This window comes from Rhopilema esculentum, chromosome 13 (genome assembly GCF_057945365.1).
Source record: "Rhopilema esculentum isolate cy_ngs chromosome 13, ASM5794536v1, whole genome shotgun sequence".
Lineage (NCBI taxonomy): Eukaryota > Metazoa > Cnidaria > Scyphozoa > Rhizostomeae > Rhizostomatidae > Rhopilema > Rhopilema esculentum.
In genome coordinates this window covers 155,402-170,627 of record NC_142827.1, presented here as the reverse complement: position 1 = coordinate 170,627, position 15,226 = coordinate 155,402, and the positions used below count along the sequence as shown (strand labels likewise).

Below are 15,226 nucleotides of genomic sequence, written 5' to 3'. Positions count from 1 at the left end.
GTGGTTATTTTCAATGAATGTGTAGCCATCTAGTGCTAGTGTCTCTCTATCAACGGTACTGTCAACGGTCTAACTTACTACTATCCAACTTACCAACCTCTTTATTTGCTACTGTCCATCTTACCAACCTTTTTATTTGCTACTGTCCATCTTACCAACCTTTTTATTTGCTACTATCCAACTTACCAACCTTTTTATTTGCTACTGTCCATCTTACCAACCTTTTTATTTGCTACTATCCAACTTACCAACCTTTTTATTTGCTACTGTCTAACTTACCAACCTTTTTCTGCTACTGTCCAACTTACCAACCTTTTTATTTGCTACTGTCTAACTTACCAACCTTTTTATTTGCTACTATCCAACTTACCAACCTTTTTATTTCCTACTGTCCAACTTACCAAGCTTTTTGTTTGCTACTGTCCAACTTACCAACCTTTCTTTGTACTGCTTTCCAACTAAACAATTCTTTTATTTGCTACTGTCTAACTTACCAACCTTTTTATTCGCTACTGTCCAACTTACCAACCTTTTTATTTGCTACTGTCCAACTTACCAACCTTTTTATTTGCTACTGTCTAACTTACCAACCTTTTTATTTGCTACTGTCCAATTTACCAACCTTTTTCTGCTACTGTCCAATTTACCAACCTTTCTATTTGTTACTGTCAAACCTACCACCCTTTTTATTCGCTACTGTCAAACTTACCAACCTTTTTATTTGCTACTGTCCAACTTACCAAGGTTTTTGTTTGCTACTGTCCAACTTACCAACCTTTCTATGTACTGCTTTCCAACTAAACAATTTTTTTTTGCTACTGTCCAACTTACCAAACTTTTTATTTGCTACTGTCCAACTCACCAACCTTTTAATTTGCTACTGTCCATTTTACCAATCTTTCTATGTACTGCTTTCCAACTAAACAATCTTTTTATTTGCTACTGTCAAACTTACCAACCTTTTTATTTGCTACTGTCCATCTTACCAACCTTTTTATTTGCTACTGTCCAACTTACCAACCTTTCTATGTACTGCTTTCCAACTAAACAATCTTTTTATTTGCTACTGTCCATCTTACCAACCTTTTTATTTGCTACTGTCCAACTCACCAACCTTTTTATTTGCTACTGTCCATTTTACCAATCTTTCTATGTACTGCTTTCCAACTAAACAATCTTTTTATTTGCTACTGTCAAACTTCCCAACCTTTTTATTTGCTACTGTCCATCTTACCAACCTTTTCATTTGCTACTGTTCAACTTACCAACCTTTCTATGTACTGCTTTCAAACTAAACAACTATTGTATTTGCTGCTATCCAACCAATTTGTTCATTGATTTGCTGTTTGATTTCAGCCTTTCGTTTTAGATAAGCTTTCCGTACAAGGAATGTGACATCAATGACAAACTGGACATCTATCTGTTGCAAGACCTCAAGGAGACGTTTTGCCATTTAAGTTTGGTAAGCCTCCTTAAAGTATCGGAAGTAGAGAACCTTCTAATGTCTCCCTTTTATATGAATAATTTTAGATGTTGTTAATTTTTGTGTTTCATTTTTCTGATTAGGACATTCCAGTTGGCCATGTACATGAGTTTCAGGTGTATAGACCACAGGAAAGTGGCTTGCTTTATCAGATCAAACTTGGAGATGAACCATTGCAGGCGCCTATCGTAAGCTTATTTCGAACTCATTTAGAAATCATAATCTTTCACAAAGTGCTAATTTATTAATGATGCTATGACTTTCAAATTGTCAAATGGGCCCTATCAAAGCTCTTTTGCCACGAGGAAATTTTATTTCAAGACCTTTTCGAGTTTTTGAATACTTTTGGATATTGATAGCAGGAATTGAAAATATTGTAAATATTTTCTGTTACCCGAATTGTAAATATCCTTTTTAATTTTCATGATATGCTACAAGTTATTCTTAATTATATCGTATTGTTCTTCGACGGTTTGTCTTCCCTTAAAGTGCCAATGTTATGAAAAAACCATCATTTGGGCTTGCAAGAGATTTTGGGGTAGGTCTTTTGACAATATTCTGGGGCTTTTGCTCAAAGGGAAGTACGTTTCCATAGATGCAGGCAATATATGGGTTTGGAGGGCTGTTTCCACCCTGATCAAGCAAATTTTATCGTTTTTTTTGTCAGGCAAGATCCGTTCTACGTCCACGCAAGCGCTACACTAGTTTCCACCACTATGCGGGTTTTTTTGGTTTTCGATCACACTCGAAATGCAGTGTTCAATAGTGAGGCCTGCATCACTCCAGCCACTTGTAATCTTTAATGTGTTAGACATTCCTCATAGACCACCGCGCACAGATTGTGGAACAAAATGTCTTGAAAGTCGCAACTTTCCAGCGTTGTAACAAGAAACGGCGAATAGTTCAGACAACCATCAGATTCAGGGCTAGTGACTTGATAGAAATCAGCAATGAACAAATTAAGATTTTTTTCATTTCAGTGGCACTTCAAAATATGGACCGGAGTGTTTATCCGTACAATAACATAGCTTTGATTTGATACTTAGGCATATTTTATCCCTCGTCTTCTTGGATTGGTCGGTCAGAAAGTCTGGACTAGTAATTTAGAGCTGGCTGATCATGATCCTGAAGATCTTTATGACGACAAATATCTTCTTGAGGTAAGCAATTTAGGTCTATTATCGCACTTGCAGTTCATATTTTGTTGTTACGCAGTGCTTGTCCTTTTCAGCCGATAAAGCTATCTTCACCGGAAGTTTGCTTTGGCAACACTTTCAACTTTTTCCTAAGCCAGCCTCTTGCTTGTTTCGTTAAAGTATTTTTTGTCAATTTAGGTTCAGTTGAGAGAGCCATCTGCTAAGAAAGGAAGAACTGACCTTGATACATCGAGCGAGTTAAACGAACGAGTAGACTCCATACTTCTGCATGTTGGAAATTCAAAACAAGGAGATTTTTCAAGAAGCCATCTAAATTGTACCGAAATTGAGGAGCTAAGCATTGATCAAGCCATTTCGAAAAGTATCGAAAGTTGTGGTATGTGTTTAAGGATTGCATCACACTTTTGTTTACAGAGGTCTTTTGTTTATCATTCGACGAAATCCGGACATTGTATTGGCCGCTCTACAAGCAAGACCAAGTGAATTTCGCTTATTTTCGAAGTTTTATTTGTTTTTTTCTTTAGAAAAACAGTGAAATTTTGGAAGCAGATTTTGAAGCAAACTGTCAGGCATTGTTTTTCTAATTTAGGAAAGTGTTTCATAATTTCATTATATAATTACTGAACAAGCCCATGATTTATGCATGGGGTTCATATGTGCTGTGCAGTACTTCAGGAAAAGATAAACCTCCCCCTACATTCTGAAAATTCTTGCTGTTTTTGCAACAAATAGTTTTCCTCTGCTCATATTCGTTCAGTTCATCGTTCGTTCAGTATTCTTTCATCATCAATATCATCTGATTGATCACCTGTTGAAATTCCTTATGGTAAGCTGCCTCTGGAAGCGTTTCAGCCTTTGCCACACTTCTTTGGCGAACCACTCTGCTATTAGAGGAGGCCCATTCCTTCATCGATTATATATCTTCATTGGACATGTTTGCAGGTGGAATGGGTGCTGGGAATTTCACGTCTCTTAACTGTAATGTGTTCATTTATTATTATTATGCATAATATTTTGATTTAAAGTTGGCTGTTCGAAATAGCTAAAAATAAAAGCTAATTAAGGCCAACTATTTACAAAAAGTATATGAAAAAGAAATACATAATAATTACAAAAATCAAACCATATATGAAGGTTTTGCAAGTCCTACAGTTGCAATGTTTAGATTTTGTTGCCTTAAGATGTTTTTTAAAAACAGTCAAAGACACTGAAGTTTTCACTTCTATAGGTGATTTTGCCCATATTCTATAGGTACTTTTGCCCATATTCACTGGTAATAGACCAAGTTTACCAAGTTGCAGATCCGGTAAAATAATATGCACGCCATGCCACGAGCGACTTCACGCTTTCCTAAATGCTGGTTGAGAACGATCTGGCTTAGATTTTGAACGTCTGTGTACTCAAACATCTGCATATTTCTTTCAAGTTTCTTCAAACCCAAGTCTAAGATCTTGACAGAATCTAGGGACTTTGCTGAAATGCTGCCCTCTGGGCCATTCAACTTCATTGGAAGATTCTAATGGGATTCGTTGATCCGGTGGATGTTATTCTGAAACTAAGCACTCTGAAACCAGTACAATTGCATCTTGAAGCAACTTGATCTCATATTTCTTGTGCTTTTCATTCGCGAAGAAAGCATCAATTGATGCTGTTCCCTTCATGGTAGTGATCTGGCGAATCGAGCCAGTCTTGTAATTACATGCATAAACGACATGGTCGAATTCGGTACAGATTCCAGCTGGAGAATAAAAGCGCGCATATTCCGTTGTCCCTACTTTCTTCTTCTTCTGTACCAGCAAATGTTTGAACACCATCCTCTTGCAAGAATAAAACCACTGTGAATCAAGATTACTGTAGAGACATTTCTCCAGTCATCAGGATAATCCATAATGACCCTTGCCTCAACCTTGTAAGCCAATTGCGTTTCATTTTGTGGTGATTTGCACTACTCCTCTTTTTGATTGCCATGTTGTGTGCATCAATGTCTCATCAACAAGGGCTACGTCTTCGAAAGCTAAAGCTTCTACACCATCGAAATGAATCACATTCCAGTTTCTTCTCTTCGTAGAAATTGCTAATTCCTTTCTGAAATGTGGACAAACGCTTCTTACATCCTAGTTTTATCAGATTCAAACTACCAGACGCGCCTTTTCTGAGAAAAGTAGGACTGTTGTTGTCTTTTTGAGGATTCGCCGATAAGTTATGCGACTAACGCACCTTGTTTTCTATAATTTATGCGATCAGATAAACAGAGGAGATGACAAAAAAATTAGGTAGGAGAATTTATTTTTTAATCAACCTGTACTAAATTACGGTTTACGGTTGATAACAGGAAAATAGCCGTGAAAGATCGTGAAATCGAGCTTCTGTCAAGCAGTCCAGGGCAATAATCTACAAAATACTGAAAATTAATACTTTAACTGGATTTCCCTATAAAATTAAAATCTGAAATTCAAATTCTGACTGTCGCCTGTGCGTCCTGTGCGACAGTCTAAATCCGCGCCTGATTGGTGTACAAGGATACTCACCATGATATGCAAGCAATAATATCTTGACTTGAGGAGAAAAAGATTGAAGCAGCGCAAGATCCCACTAATGCTGGACAAAGAGAAGTTCTGTTGAAACAAAGCAGCTTCTTATCATACTAATTTGAGATTTCACTATTAGTGGTTTATTACCTACCAAATTGAGGCATTTTTTTAGATTATCATTCAAAAGTTCATTCACGAGTTCACGGATAGTTAGAGCCTTTTACATGACATAACGCAAGGAAAATGTTTCACGCTTCACGTAGGAATCTTAATTCACAAAATCACACATAAAAAATCGAGATTAATACAGTCAAACAAACGTTCCTATCAAATCATTCGAATCTACTGGAAAATTGTTTGAAAGAATACATTTTGTAAATATTGCTACTACGGGAAAGTCGTTCTCTGCTAAGTTCAAAACAAAATTTGTTATTCAAATTTTTTCTCTTTTCAGAAAACACTTCGAAAATAAGCCGATTCGACAGTAGGCCGAAAAATTCAATTTCATAAAAAAATAAACCGCGGCTTATTTTCGGGAAAAAAAATAATCTGTGGATCCCATTAGGACCCTATCCCGTGTAAACGCAGTTAACAGCGAAATTCGCAAAAGGACTGATAATTAAGATCTTAAGAATCTAAAGGAACAAACTGGACGATTTTAAATGCATAAGAGGTCTCCTTAGCAAAAGTGTGTCAGCAAACTTGCCGATTACTTCATCATAACTGACTGTCAAACAAGTCAGCTCAAAATAACCTCTCTTGGCCCATTGTTGATCCCTTTTGCCGAACAGATACGAAATTTCCGACAAATTGCGGTCGATGTTAAGATTTAGATTAGATTCAAAATTAGATTATCTAACATCTTCATCAAACCTGGGAATGATTGAAAGATTTTTCACTATCCGTTGTCACGAATTCATCTTGCTTAAAGAAAGGACAGCAGAATCTTTGAGGGACTGAGCAAAAATTAGGAAGTGCAGCCAGAACGAATCTTACTGTGCGCACTCATGGCAGTTGAGTGGGGTCGATCTCCTATGCCTGCCAAAAGTCTTGGAACACTGACGTCATGTTCAAAGGTCAAAATCAATCATCCCCCTCTCCCCTACAGAACAATGTTGGTTTACTATCAAACGGGTTAGGATTTTAGGAAGCACTTTCTTTTGCGCTTCTTTTATGATATTTCTCTAAATTATTAACAGTGTATTAGGGGGAAGGGGGCAGATGGAGTAATTTTTCTCATGAAAGGGATGAAAGATATCAAATGCAGCGTAAATAGCCGGGTATTCCAAGTACTTTTGGCAGGCATTGTCTGTTGTCCGTGTTTTGTCATATCTCAGTTGCCAGTGTGCTGGAGGAAGGCCTAGTTCGGGTGAACTGGTGTTTACGTATATAGTTGACCAGTATAAGACCGGTATAGTTTACCAATAATTAGTGCTGCGTGCCTATAGAAAAATTGCCACTGAAGACCAAGAGAGAAAACTAACTCCATGTTCAACCTTTTATCTACACAATGGCGGCTTTTTCGTTTGTATGTAGATCGATTCCAAAATTTCTAGACGGAAGGACGATCGGGCTCTGCCAAATATCCGAAACATGTCTTCATATAGAGTTTTGCACAATCTGGGTTTATATCGGTCTTGTGCTTGCGCTTATCAGATTGGCCTATTTCGATCCACAACTTGGTATATATTTTTCATCGTGTTCTTTCAGACCCTTGTTCCGACGTTTTATGCTCTGAGGAGTGTCAGACGAAAAAGCTTTTAGCCATTATGTTGTAAAATGTTTGCTTTTTTCGGTACCCCCAAAAAATTCTTTACAAATATGCCTCTATATTTTGGCACAAAATTCTCTCCTTTATTATTCCAGGAAGCTATGAAACGAAGAGAAAGATGTACAGTACAATCTTGATCGTTGGAGGTGGAATGATGTTCAAAGGAGCCAACAACTTTTTGATGCGAAGGGTTCAGGCGCAAGTTCCCACCGCCTTTCACTTTATGAGAGATCAGATGGAAGTTATTACAAGACCAAAGGTATCGGCTACTCACTGCTCAGAAGTACTTCTCACTGCTACGCACTGCACACAAGTTCATATTGAAAGACTCATATCCATCTTTTATCTTTGAATTTACCTGAAGAGTTATTGCCATTTCAACAAATTTTAAATAGACTAATCGAAATTTTTGCATCACAGACCAATTTTTATTTTAGGATATGGACCCGAGAACGGTTTGTTGGAAAGGAGGTGCTGTGCTTAGTATCTTGGACAGCGCACAGGAACTTTGGATCAATAGAAAGGAGTTAAATGATTTTGGTGTGAGGATTTTGCGGGAAAAATCGGCTTTCCAGTGGTCGGTGAATCTTTCTGACAAACAATAAGCAAAGACTGCTCGACAGCTTTTTGCTAATGCATAGGCTGCTTAAACACTTTGATAAAACTTGAATCTTTCATCATGCTGATGTCCCTTGGACTTGGAATCTTATTGTTATTCTTTGTGGCTCTAGAACTTCTCGTCGCTCGATCGGTTTCATATCGCGTTGATAGCTATATGTGATGTGATTTAGAGCTCTATTTTGCCCCCTTCTGTAAGACCCTCTCTCCAATTCACCCCTCGAATCGTCTCTTTTTAGCACCCCCCCCCCCTCACAAATTCCTTATTCTGGAAGCTACTTATGATAAAATGCAAATATTTAGCCAGGAATAGTCGCAATTTCACATGCTTTACAGTTGATTGTTCTTGTCAAGCTCTGCTATAAGAATCTATATATCGTGTGAGTTCCAAAAATGGATTTCTATCCCCTTATCTCTGACATAACCGGCATCGCAACACATCATCAAGTCGTTACTCGTTGGAAAGATAAGACAATAGATATTACATCAATATAAAAACTATGACGCAAAAAACTACTTAAAGAAAACTGAGAGGGAGTAAATCGAGCTTTTCTTCACGTAACAGCAAAGTGAAAATTCCTTACAGGAAGAAACGTGTTATTTATCGTGTTCTACCCGCTTGGAATCTTGTTGGCTGGTCATGTATGCTTGATCAATAGGTATTTTCTGAAGTCCTAAATTTTTTAGCCCATTTGAATGCGGTAATCTGGCTAGTTTCGTCCAAGTGACTTATCAGTATCTGTAGCTTATGATTTGCATGGTTTTATTTAAAGTCGGCTATGACTCTTTACTGTGTTGTTCACTACTCCTATTTGAAAAGTGACAATCTTAAGTAAAGCACATATTCGCAGTTACTTGCTGGAAGGCATGTGTTAGGAGGTGCTTATTTACATCAAGTACGATGTGAATCTATACCAGAAATTCTGGATACAGAAAAGCATGGTTACCATCGACAATGTTACCAAAAATTCACGAACACAATTTCTGTTGCAAAGCGTAAGAATTCAGGCGAAGCAACGCAGCAAGCAGAGCCAAAGAGACAAAAGCGGTCGGGGAAATTATCAGGTGTGTTGTTTCCAAATATTTGTATGATATGTAAAACAGCTGGTGTGAAAAAACAAAATGCAAAAGTCATTCAAACAATGTCGGGTCGGCATCTGCAATGTTAACTCTTTTCTGGCACGTAAAATTTGAGGAATATGCTAGAAAATGGTCAAATTTTGAAAAATAATTAAAAATGCAAATACAGGTGCAGGTTATTCATGCAGGATATGTCTATGAAGCTTGAAAAATAGAAAATAATTTAAATTTTAAAATAGGGCATTAAATAAAAAATTTGCGCTTGGGGGAGAGATATTGGACAAGCCCCCCAAAATTACTAGTTTTTTCTCTTGGCCTCCCAGTTCATCAGGGTCAATGCTGCATGGCTTTTAATTCAATTTTATACTTCAATATACATATATTTTTCAAATCATATCATACTTTAGCAGATTAATTAATTTTTAGGGGGGATATGGGCAGGGGAAATATGGGGGTTTTATGTTACAAGCGCTTTTTGTGTTAGAAATAATAGATATGTGATTTATAGATTAAAGAAGCCCTATAATCAATTTAAAGAACTGATATATTTGTGCTCTCTTTAAATTGTTACTTGTGACTTCAATTAAAGCTGGAGGACTCTAAAGTGAAAGAACTCTTGACTAAAAATAGTTAAATATAACTAAACAAAACAGAAGAAAAATCGTGAACGTCCATCATATAAACATAAATCTTCATCTGGGTCCTTTGTAGCCCTTTGAATGGTAAATTGAAAAACAGTTTCTTTTCTTCTTTACACATAAATGTACCTCACAACCACTGCATGTTATTTCGGATCTTCCTTGTTTGTCACCATAATGGGCACACACCTTGCAACGACCACGACTTTCGCTGAAAACCGGAAGGTGGGTAACTCCAGATGGAAACATAGAAACATTCCCTACAGCTGCTGGAGGGGCTTCACCACTTTCTATTTCAGCCAGTTGTCTTATGACTGCCTGTCTGTAGCTTAACTGGTCATAGTCCTTATTTCTTTGCAAGTCTGATCTCTCAGGGTGGGATTTACAAAATTTCTCGAACAGGATATACGAGTTGACTATTGCAATATCCAGCAAATGAAAGAAAAAAACTTTCCAATATTTTTTAACCTTTCTTAAAACATTGTAAGAACCAATGAGTTGATCTGATTGGTCAACACCTTTCATATTTTTGTTATAATCTTCTATTGCCTTTGGCTGGAGAAATTCTTTTACTTCAAATACACCAGTCTTTGAATCTTTCTGTCTTCTTTTGCAAGTGGATGTCTCAGATCCTGAATGAATGGTTGACAACAGAGTCACTAAGGCATTGTCCTTCCATTGCTGTATCAGAACATCATTCTCTTCTCTCATCCATCTCTGGTGCCCTCTTTGTGCCTTCTTTGACCACATCTTTCGGTCCTTCAATACTTTTGGAAAATATTTTCTATTTCCTGCAGTCACCCCACAGCCTAGTATTCCTCTATTTTTTAACTCACAGAGCAAGGGAATAGAGGTATAGAAGTTATCTGTATATACTCTATAGCCTTGCCCTGTTAGATCAGCCATCAGCCCAACAACCACATCATATCCAATACCCATTGCAGATGGTTTTGTACCGCGTTTTCCAAGATATACATCAAATGCATAAGTATAGCCAGTTTTTGAATCTGCGAGTACAAAAAATTTGATCCCCCATTTTGTTGGTTTGTCTTTATTATATTGCCTGATGCCTGACCTATGTTTTGATTTCACCATTCTTTCATCAATAGCCACTTCTCTATCACACTGAAACAATTCTCTGCATTTATTCTGGATATGTTCATAAATGTATCGAACTTGCCTTAGCTTGTCATTCTTATTCTCTCCAGCTGGGTCATTACCACGAAAGAAAGCCATGATGGCTCTAAATCTCTTCCTAGAAGGAACAAGTCTTTTAGCCCAGGAACCAGAATATAATGTGGCAGATGACCAGTATAAATCCTGTCTTTTTAGGTCAACCAGACCCATGAAAATTAGGCAAGCGATAAAATTTTTGAATTCCCCAACAGAGACCTCTGACCACCCAGATTCAGAATTTTGATAAGACCTGTTTGCTGCAATGTGGGCTGATGCATATTTGTTGGTAAATGAACACAGCATTCCAATCAATTCTTCTGTAAAAAATAACATGAAGAAGGACAGTTCATTTGCAAGCATGGATAATCTTCCTGCACGGGTCCTTGCGTCAACTTGAATACCTGGCACTCTATTTGGCATGAATTTTAATTCTGGAACATAATTATCTTCAGTTGGATAACCTTCTTTCCAGTCTGAATCAGCTAATGTTGTTGAGCTTGAGGCTGCTTGCCTTACTGGAGATGAAGTTTTCCTTCTGGCTATGAGCCTTCGTTGTTTTTTCAAAGGAGGCTTCTTTTTGGAAGAAACTGAAAGCTCATCCTCCCTATCTTCATCAGAGCTGTCTTCGTTGTCGTTTGGTCGCGGCCTACTGACAACATCAGAGCTAGCGGAGCTACTTTCACTTAGATCCCCGTCTGAATCATATTCTGAGGTACTTAGGTCACTGGACGAAGACATTTTTCACAAAGTTTAGGCCTGTAACAGTAAAAAACTCATTTTAGAACTGAAATCTACAAATTTATGCAAATAAATCGAATTTTAAAAATTCTGAAAGGTTCTGCGATCAAACGTTATTTTATCTTCAGTATAAAAGGAATAAAACAAGGGCCTAAAACACATAAAAAGCCAGCAAAATGTACGATAAAAACACTAACCTGAGTCGGGATAAACAGTCAGCTGATATTCCTCTTGAGAAAATTCGGATTTTTTGATTCAACAGTAAAAATAATTCGCAATCTGTATCGATAAAAACTTGGTATCATTTGAAAGAGCAAAGCACGCTGAACATTTTGATATAACCTCCCTTTAGATTTGAGGCCTCACCTGCCACCGCTGACCAAAGTTTTCGCTGGTACAAATTTTTACCAGAATCGGGGGTTTGGCCAGAAAAGAGTTAAAGGGCGTCTCCAGCCAAATTTTGCACTTGCATTTTATTGGCTAATCTAAAGGAGTTATACCTACTGATCACGAATTCGTTATTTGTTTTTCGATATTTTTTACAGTTTGTGAGATATAAGCCCTCGCATTTCGATAATTGAATTGAATTAACCGACAAAAATTTTTCGGTTTGGTGACACGGTGACGCAATTTTGACGTCACTGTGCATTTCGTTAGTCTCGTCTCAAACCGAATCGAACGACAGCGATTCGCAAATTGAACACTGCAAGTGATGATACTCTCCATCTGTAGCCAGTTTTGTTCCACCGGCTTTTAGTTTGAGCATTTCAGACACCATAGTCGGGATCCTTGTGTAATTCCGCTCGATTTGCGTGCCAAAATTGATTTTTTTGCATGAATTCCTACAAATATCTATCAATAATATAAAAATCATAGGTGAAATTTTTTTGGGTCATCCCCCTGAAATGAGGCCCCTCTCTTCCGATGTTTAAAAGTTGCAGAAATGACTCTGACGCGATTAAAAATTGTTTTCTTCAGAATATCTCATTGTAGAAAGTCACGTGATTAACCATATTAAGTCAGTTTCCATTAATACGCAAGGATCGCAGGATCGCAAGTCACAAATTTAAGCTATTCTTGCGTTTCTTGCGTTTTATGCGATCATATGGAAACCAGGCTTAATACACCTATATTCTCAGCAGCTTTTCCATGTTATCCACTAACGCTGATGTTTAAAATGTTTTGTAGAAATTTCTGCTTTTAGCAATTTAGGGACACCTCCTTCAACGGGCCATTAATGGCAACTGGGGTGCAAATCACGACCGGTCAAAGCAAGTGTCTCTGCGGGGGAGAAAAATGTCCCAATCACAATAGATAATAAAAACTAACTTTAAATTAACTTTAAATTGTTTTCAAATGTTAACTGGGGAAATCTATGAATACTGGGTCCTCTATTCCGTCTGTTGCGATTGTTGCGATTTTTGCGATTCTTGCGTTTGAGATAGAAAATTTTCTATCTCTGCGATTCTTGCGATCTTTGCGTCGATGGTTTTTTAATGGAAACCGCTTGTTAACAACTTAACGCCCCCCCAAAGCTTGGAAAATCCAGTTACAGTTGGAAACTTAACAGTTGACTTGGAAATTTTTTCTTAGGCCCAAACTTGTGAATTTTATATTTTAAGAAGTTTTTTTATTTTCAATGTTAAAATTCTAAACATTAAAATTCACAGGCTGTAGCTCACACCCATCCAATCGTTTTCTATTGTGAATCCCGTCTCCACTGGATCCAAATTGCACAATTGCCCCGTTAGCTTTCTTTCTGACGGGAGTTGAATCAAATTACGAACAGGCAAGGTAAATTTCCGGATAAGAAACTTGAAACTTTACAGTTAGGAATAATAATACCCGCATTGATCAGAAAATATTAGAGTGGGAGTTTTTTAAGAAACTACGAGTAGTTAATTCAATAAAAGATTAAGAATCTTTCAGAACTAAAAATTCTCAACGCTTCTTTTAAAAAACGAGTTTATGCTAAACTCCCCCTGTTATTTGTTAATGTCCTTGAGTCCTTGTCATAAATTCCTATCACAAAACTGCTGTGAAGTAAGAACACATTGCAAAAGCTGCAGTAGAAGTATTTGATCAAAGAAGAGTGTTTCATCTTTCGAATCAGGCATATGCACAAGTTTGTTCTCAAATCATCATTTCAATTGTAAAGAATGAAAAGACATTTGGCCCTCTGAAAATTGTTAGTGGTTTTCTTCGATCAAGAACAAAAATAAAAGGCTCAAATTCTCGGTGCTTCTATATCGTGAAAAAATGTATTTTAGATAAAATTGATCAACTGATCTGAAAGAATACTACTAATCATTAAGTATATCTAATACTGGTTTTGCTTAAATGTTGCTTTACTTCTAACAGTAAGTTTAAATGTTTGTTTCATGTTAATCAAAATTTAGAGATTTAGGCTTTTATGCTTTAGGCTAATTATTGAGTAAAGTTTTGGTAATTATAAAGAAAATAGAATATGGTGTTCGGGCTATTCACAAATATCAATTTGGTAGGTACAGTACTGGTCGAATGAAATATTTCTCACTTAAAGTTGGAATTTTCATCCTTCCACGCCCCTCCAAAATTAGCAACTTATTTTCGTCCCTGCAGGCACCGAGGTTACATTCATTCCAACCTGAAAAATTAGGCCTACCTGAAAAAGTACTCCCGATCGTGAATCCTCAGATCCTTTGTTAGTGTGTGAAACGCACCGTGCTCTTCTCTTCTCTGAATAAATTTTCTCACCCAAAACCTATGTTTTTTTCTCGCACGACGTTCTCTAACTCTTTTCAATAATGCAATAGTAATAAACAAGCTCGATTGCAGTAGATATTGCTGGTTGATTCCAGCCATTTTAATTTTGGCGCGCCCAAAGTCAAATCATTAATCGCGGGAATCGCAAGGATCGCATTGTATTTCTTGCGATCCTTGCGATCAAATGGAAACCAGGCTTTAAGGAACAACGAACTGTTTAAACACGTTAATGAATTTCTTCTCCCTCTCCAGAATCGGCGTCTGTCTCTTCACATGCGGCGTAGTCTTTAATATTTTCCCAATCTACACATTTGCATAGTTCAGCGCATGACAGCCCATTCTTCAAACACGAAGAGCTTCCTCGTCCCTTGCATCGAACCTTGCATCCGCATTTGACAAGTTCAAGAACTGATTGCGGGGCTGGCAGCTCAAGGCACTTTATCGGTACTTCCATACCCTCATCCATTTGCCAACCGTTTCCCACAAGAGGTTGAATTTCATTAATCGCAGTTGTATATTCCTTTAAAATTCCAGCAATAAAACTTGCTCTTTGTATGTGGCGAATCAATGCTCCTAAAGTTGGAGGTAACTTTTCTGGTTCCATGTTTTTTCTGCTAAACTCTCATTTTCTCCCTAAATTCACATTTTGGTACCCGATTATTTGTATATACATGTATCGATGTCACAAATTCAATGTATATCTATACACAGTCTGAATAACCCCAATACCTATTTGCACACCGCTCTTGTACTTACGTATGAGTACGCAAGTATTTTTATATACATATATTTATGGCACTATTACATTTTCTATGCCTAACCATTGTCCCTCCATTGGCACTACGAGCTCGTAGTATATTCTTATTGAATACATGATATATACCTCTATGGCGAGGCTACATGAATAAACTGGATACACATGAACGTGGATATCCCTTTCTTTTCTATACAACGCTACGATTCAATGATACACCTTTGCTGGCATCATCCCTGGGCGCAGGGGTGAGGGGGCGCCCAGGTGTAAAGGAGCATACTGATCATAAGCCCCGAAATGCTCTACCTGGTGGATTGGCTGATGAACTAGCAAGGACTCAGAAATTATAAAAGACAACTTATATACATGTTTATATATGTTATATGTAGCAGTATAGTATATCTATACTGACACACGCCCCTATCTAGTTGGGTACACTAGGTACACTATTCTAACAACAAACTTAATCCCAGATCTCCTAACGACACAAGATTTTGTGAGAGGGCCCAGTGTGATCTGGTTGAGGTTGGTATTA

The 15,226-nt window shown here is 37.4% G+C and overlaps 2 protein-coding genes across 4 annotated transcripts in view; one reads left to right on the top strand and one right to left on the bottom strand.

The window, feature by feature from the left end:
* LOC135692153 (actin-related protein 8) overlaps positions 1-8,336 on the top strand; it is a 28,456-nt gene extending 20,120 nt beyond the window's left edge. For all 3 annotated transcript variants that reach the window (XM_065210202.2, XM_065210205.2, XM_065210204.2), the window contains 6 exons: positions 1,370-1,462; positions 1,567-1,671; positions 2,530-2,643; positions 2,818-3,016; positions 7,038-7,201; positions 7,380-8,336. In XM_065210202.2, the coding sequence (XP_065066274.2) occupies positions 1,370-1,462; positions 1,567-1,671; positions 2,530-2,643; positions 2,818-3,016; positions 7,038-7,201; positions 7,380-7,547 (843 nt within the window). In that variant the 3' untranslated portion in view covers positions 7,548-8,336. The remainder of the gene's footprint in view (positions 1-1,369; positions 1,463-1,566; positions 1,672-2,529; positions 2,644-2,817; positions 3,017-7,037; positions 7,202-7,379) is intronic.
* Positions 8,337-8,479: 143 nt separating this feature from the next.
* Positions 8,480-11,570, bottom strand: LOC135686483 (piggyBac transposable element-derived protein 4). Its single transcript, XM_065202728.2, has 2 exons — positions 11,390-11,570; positions 8,480-11,210 (listed from the first exon to the last, which is right to left on the bottom strand). The coding sequence occupies exon 2, from the start codon at positions 11,190-11,192 to the stop codon at positions 9,333-9,335; it is 1,860 nt and encodes a 619-aa protein (XP_065058800.1). The 5' UTR covers positions 11,193-11,210; positions 11,390-11,570; the 3' UTR covers positions 8,480-9,332.
* Between the last annotated feature and the right edge of the window lie 3,656 nt (positions 11,571-15,226).

Bases quoted from the DNA above. Each gene is read 5' to 3' on its own strand.
- LOC135686483 (XM_065202728.2), bottom strand. From the start codon at position 11,192: ATGTCTTCGTCCAGTGACCTAAGTACCTCAGAATATGATTCAGACGGG.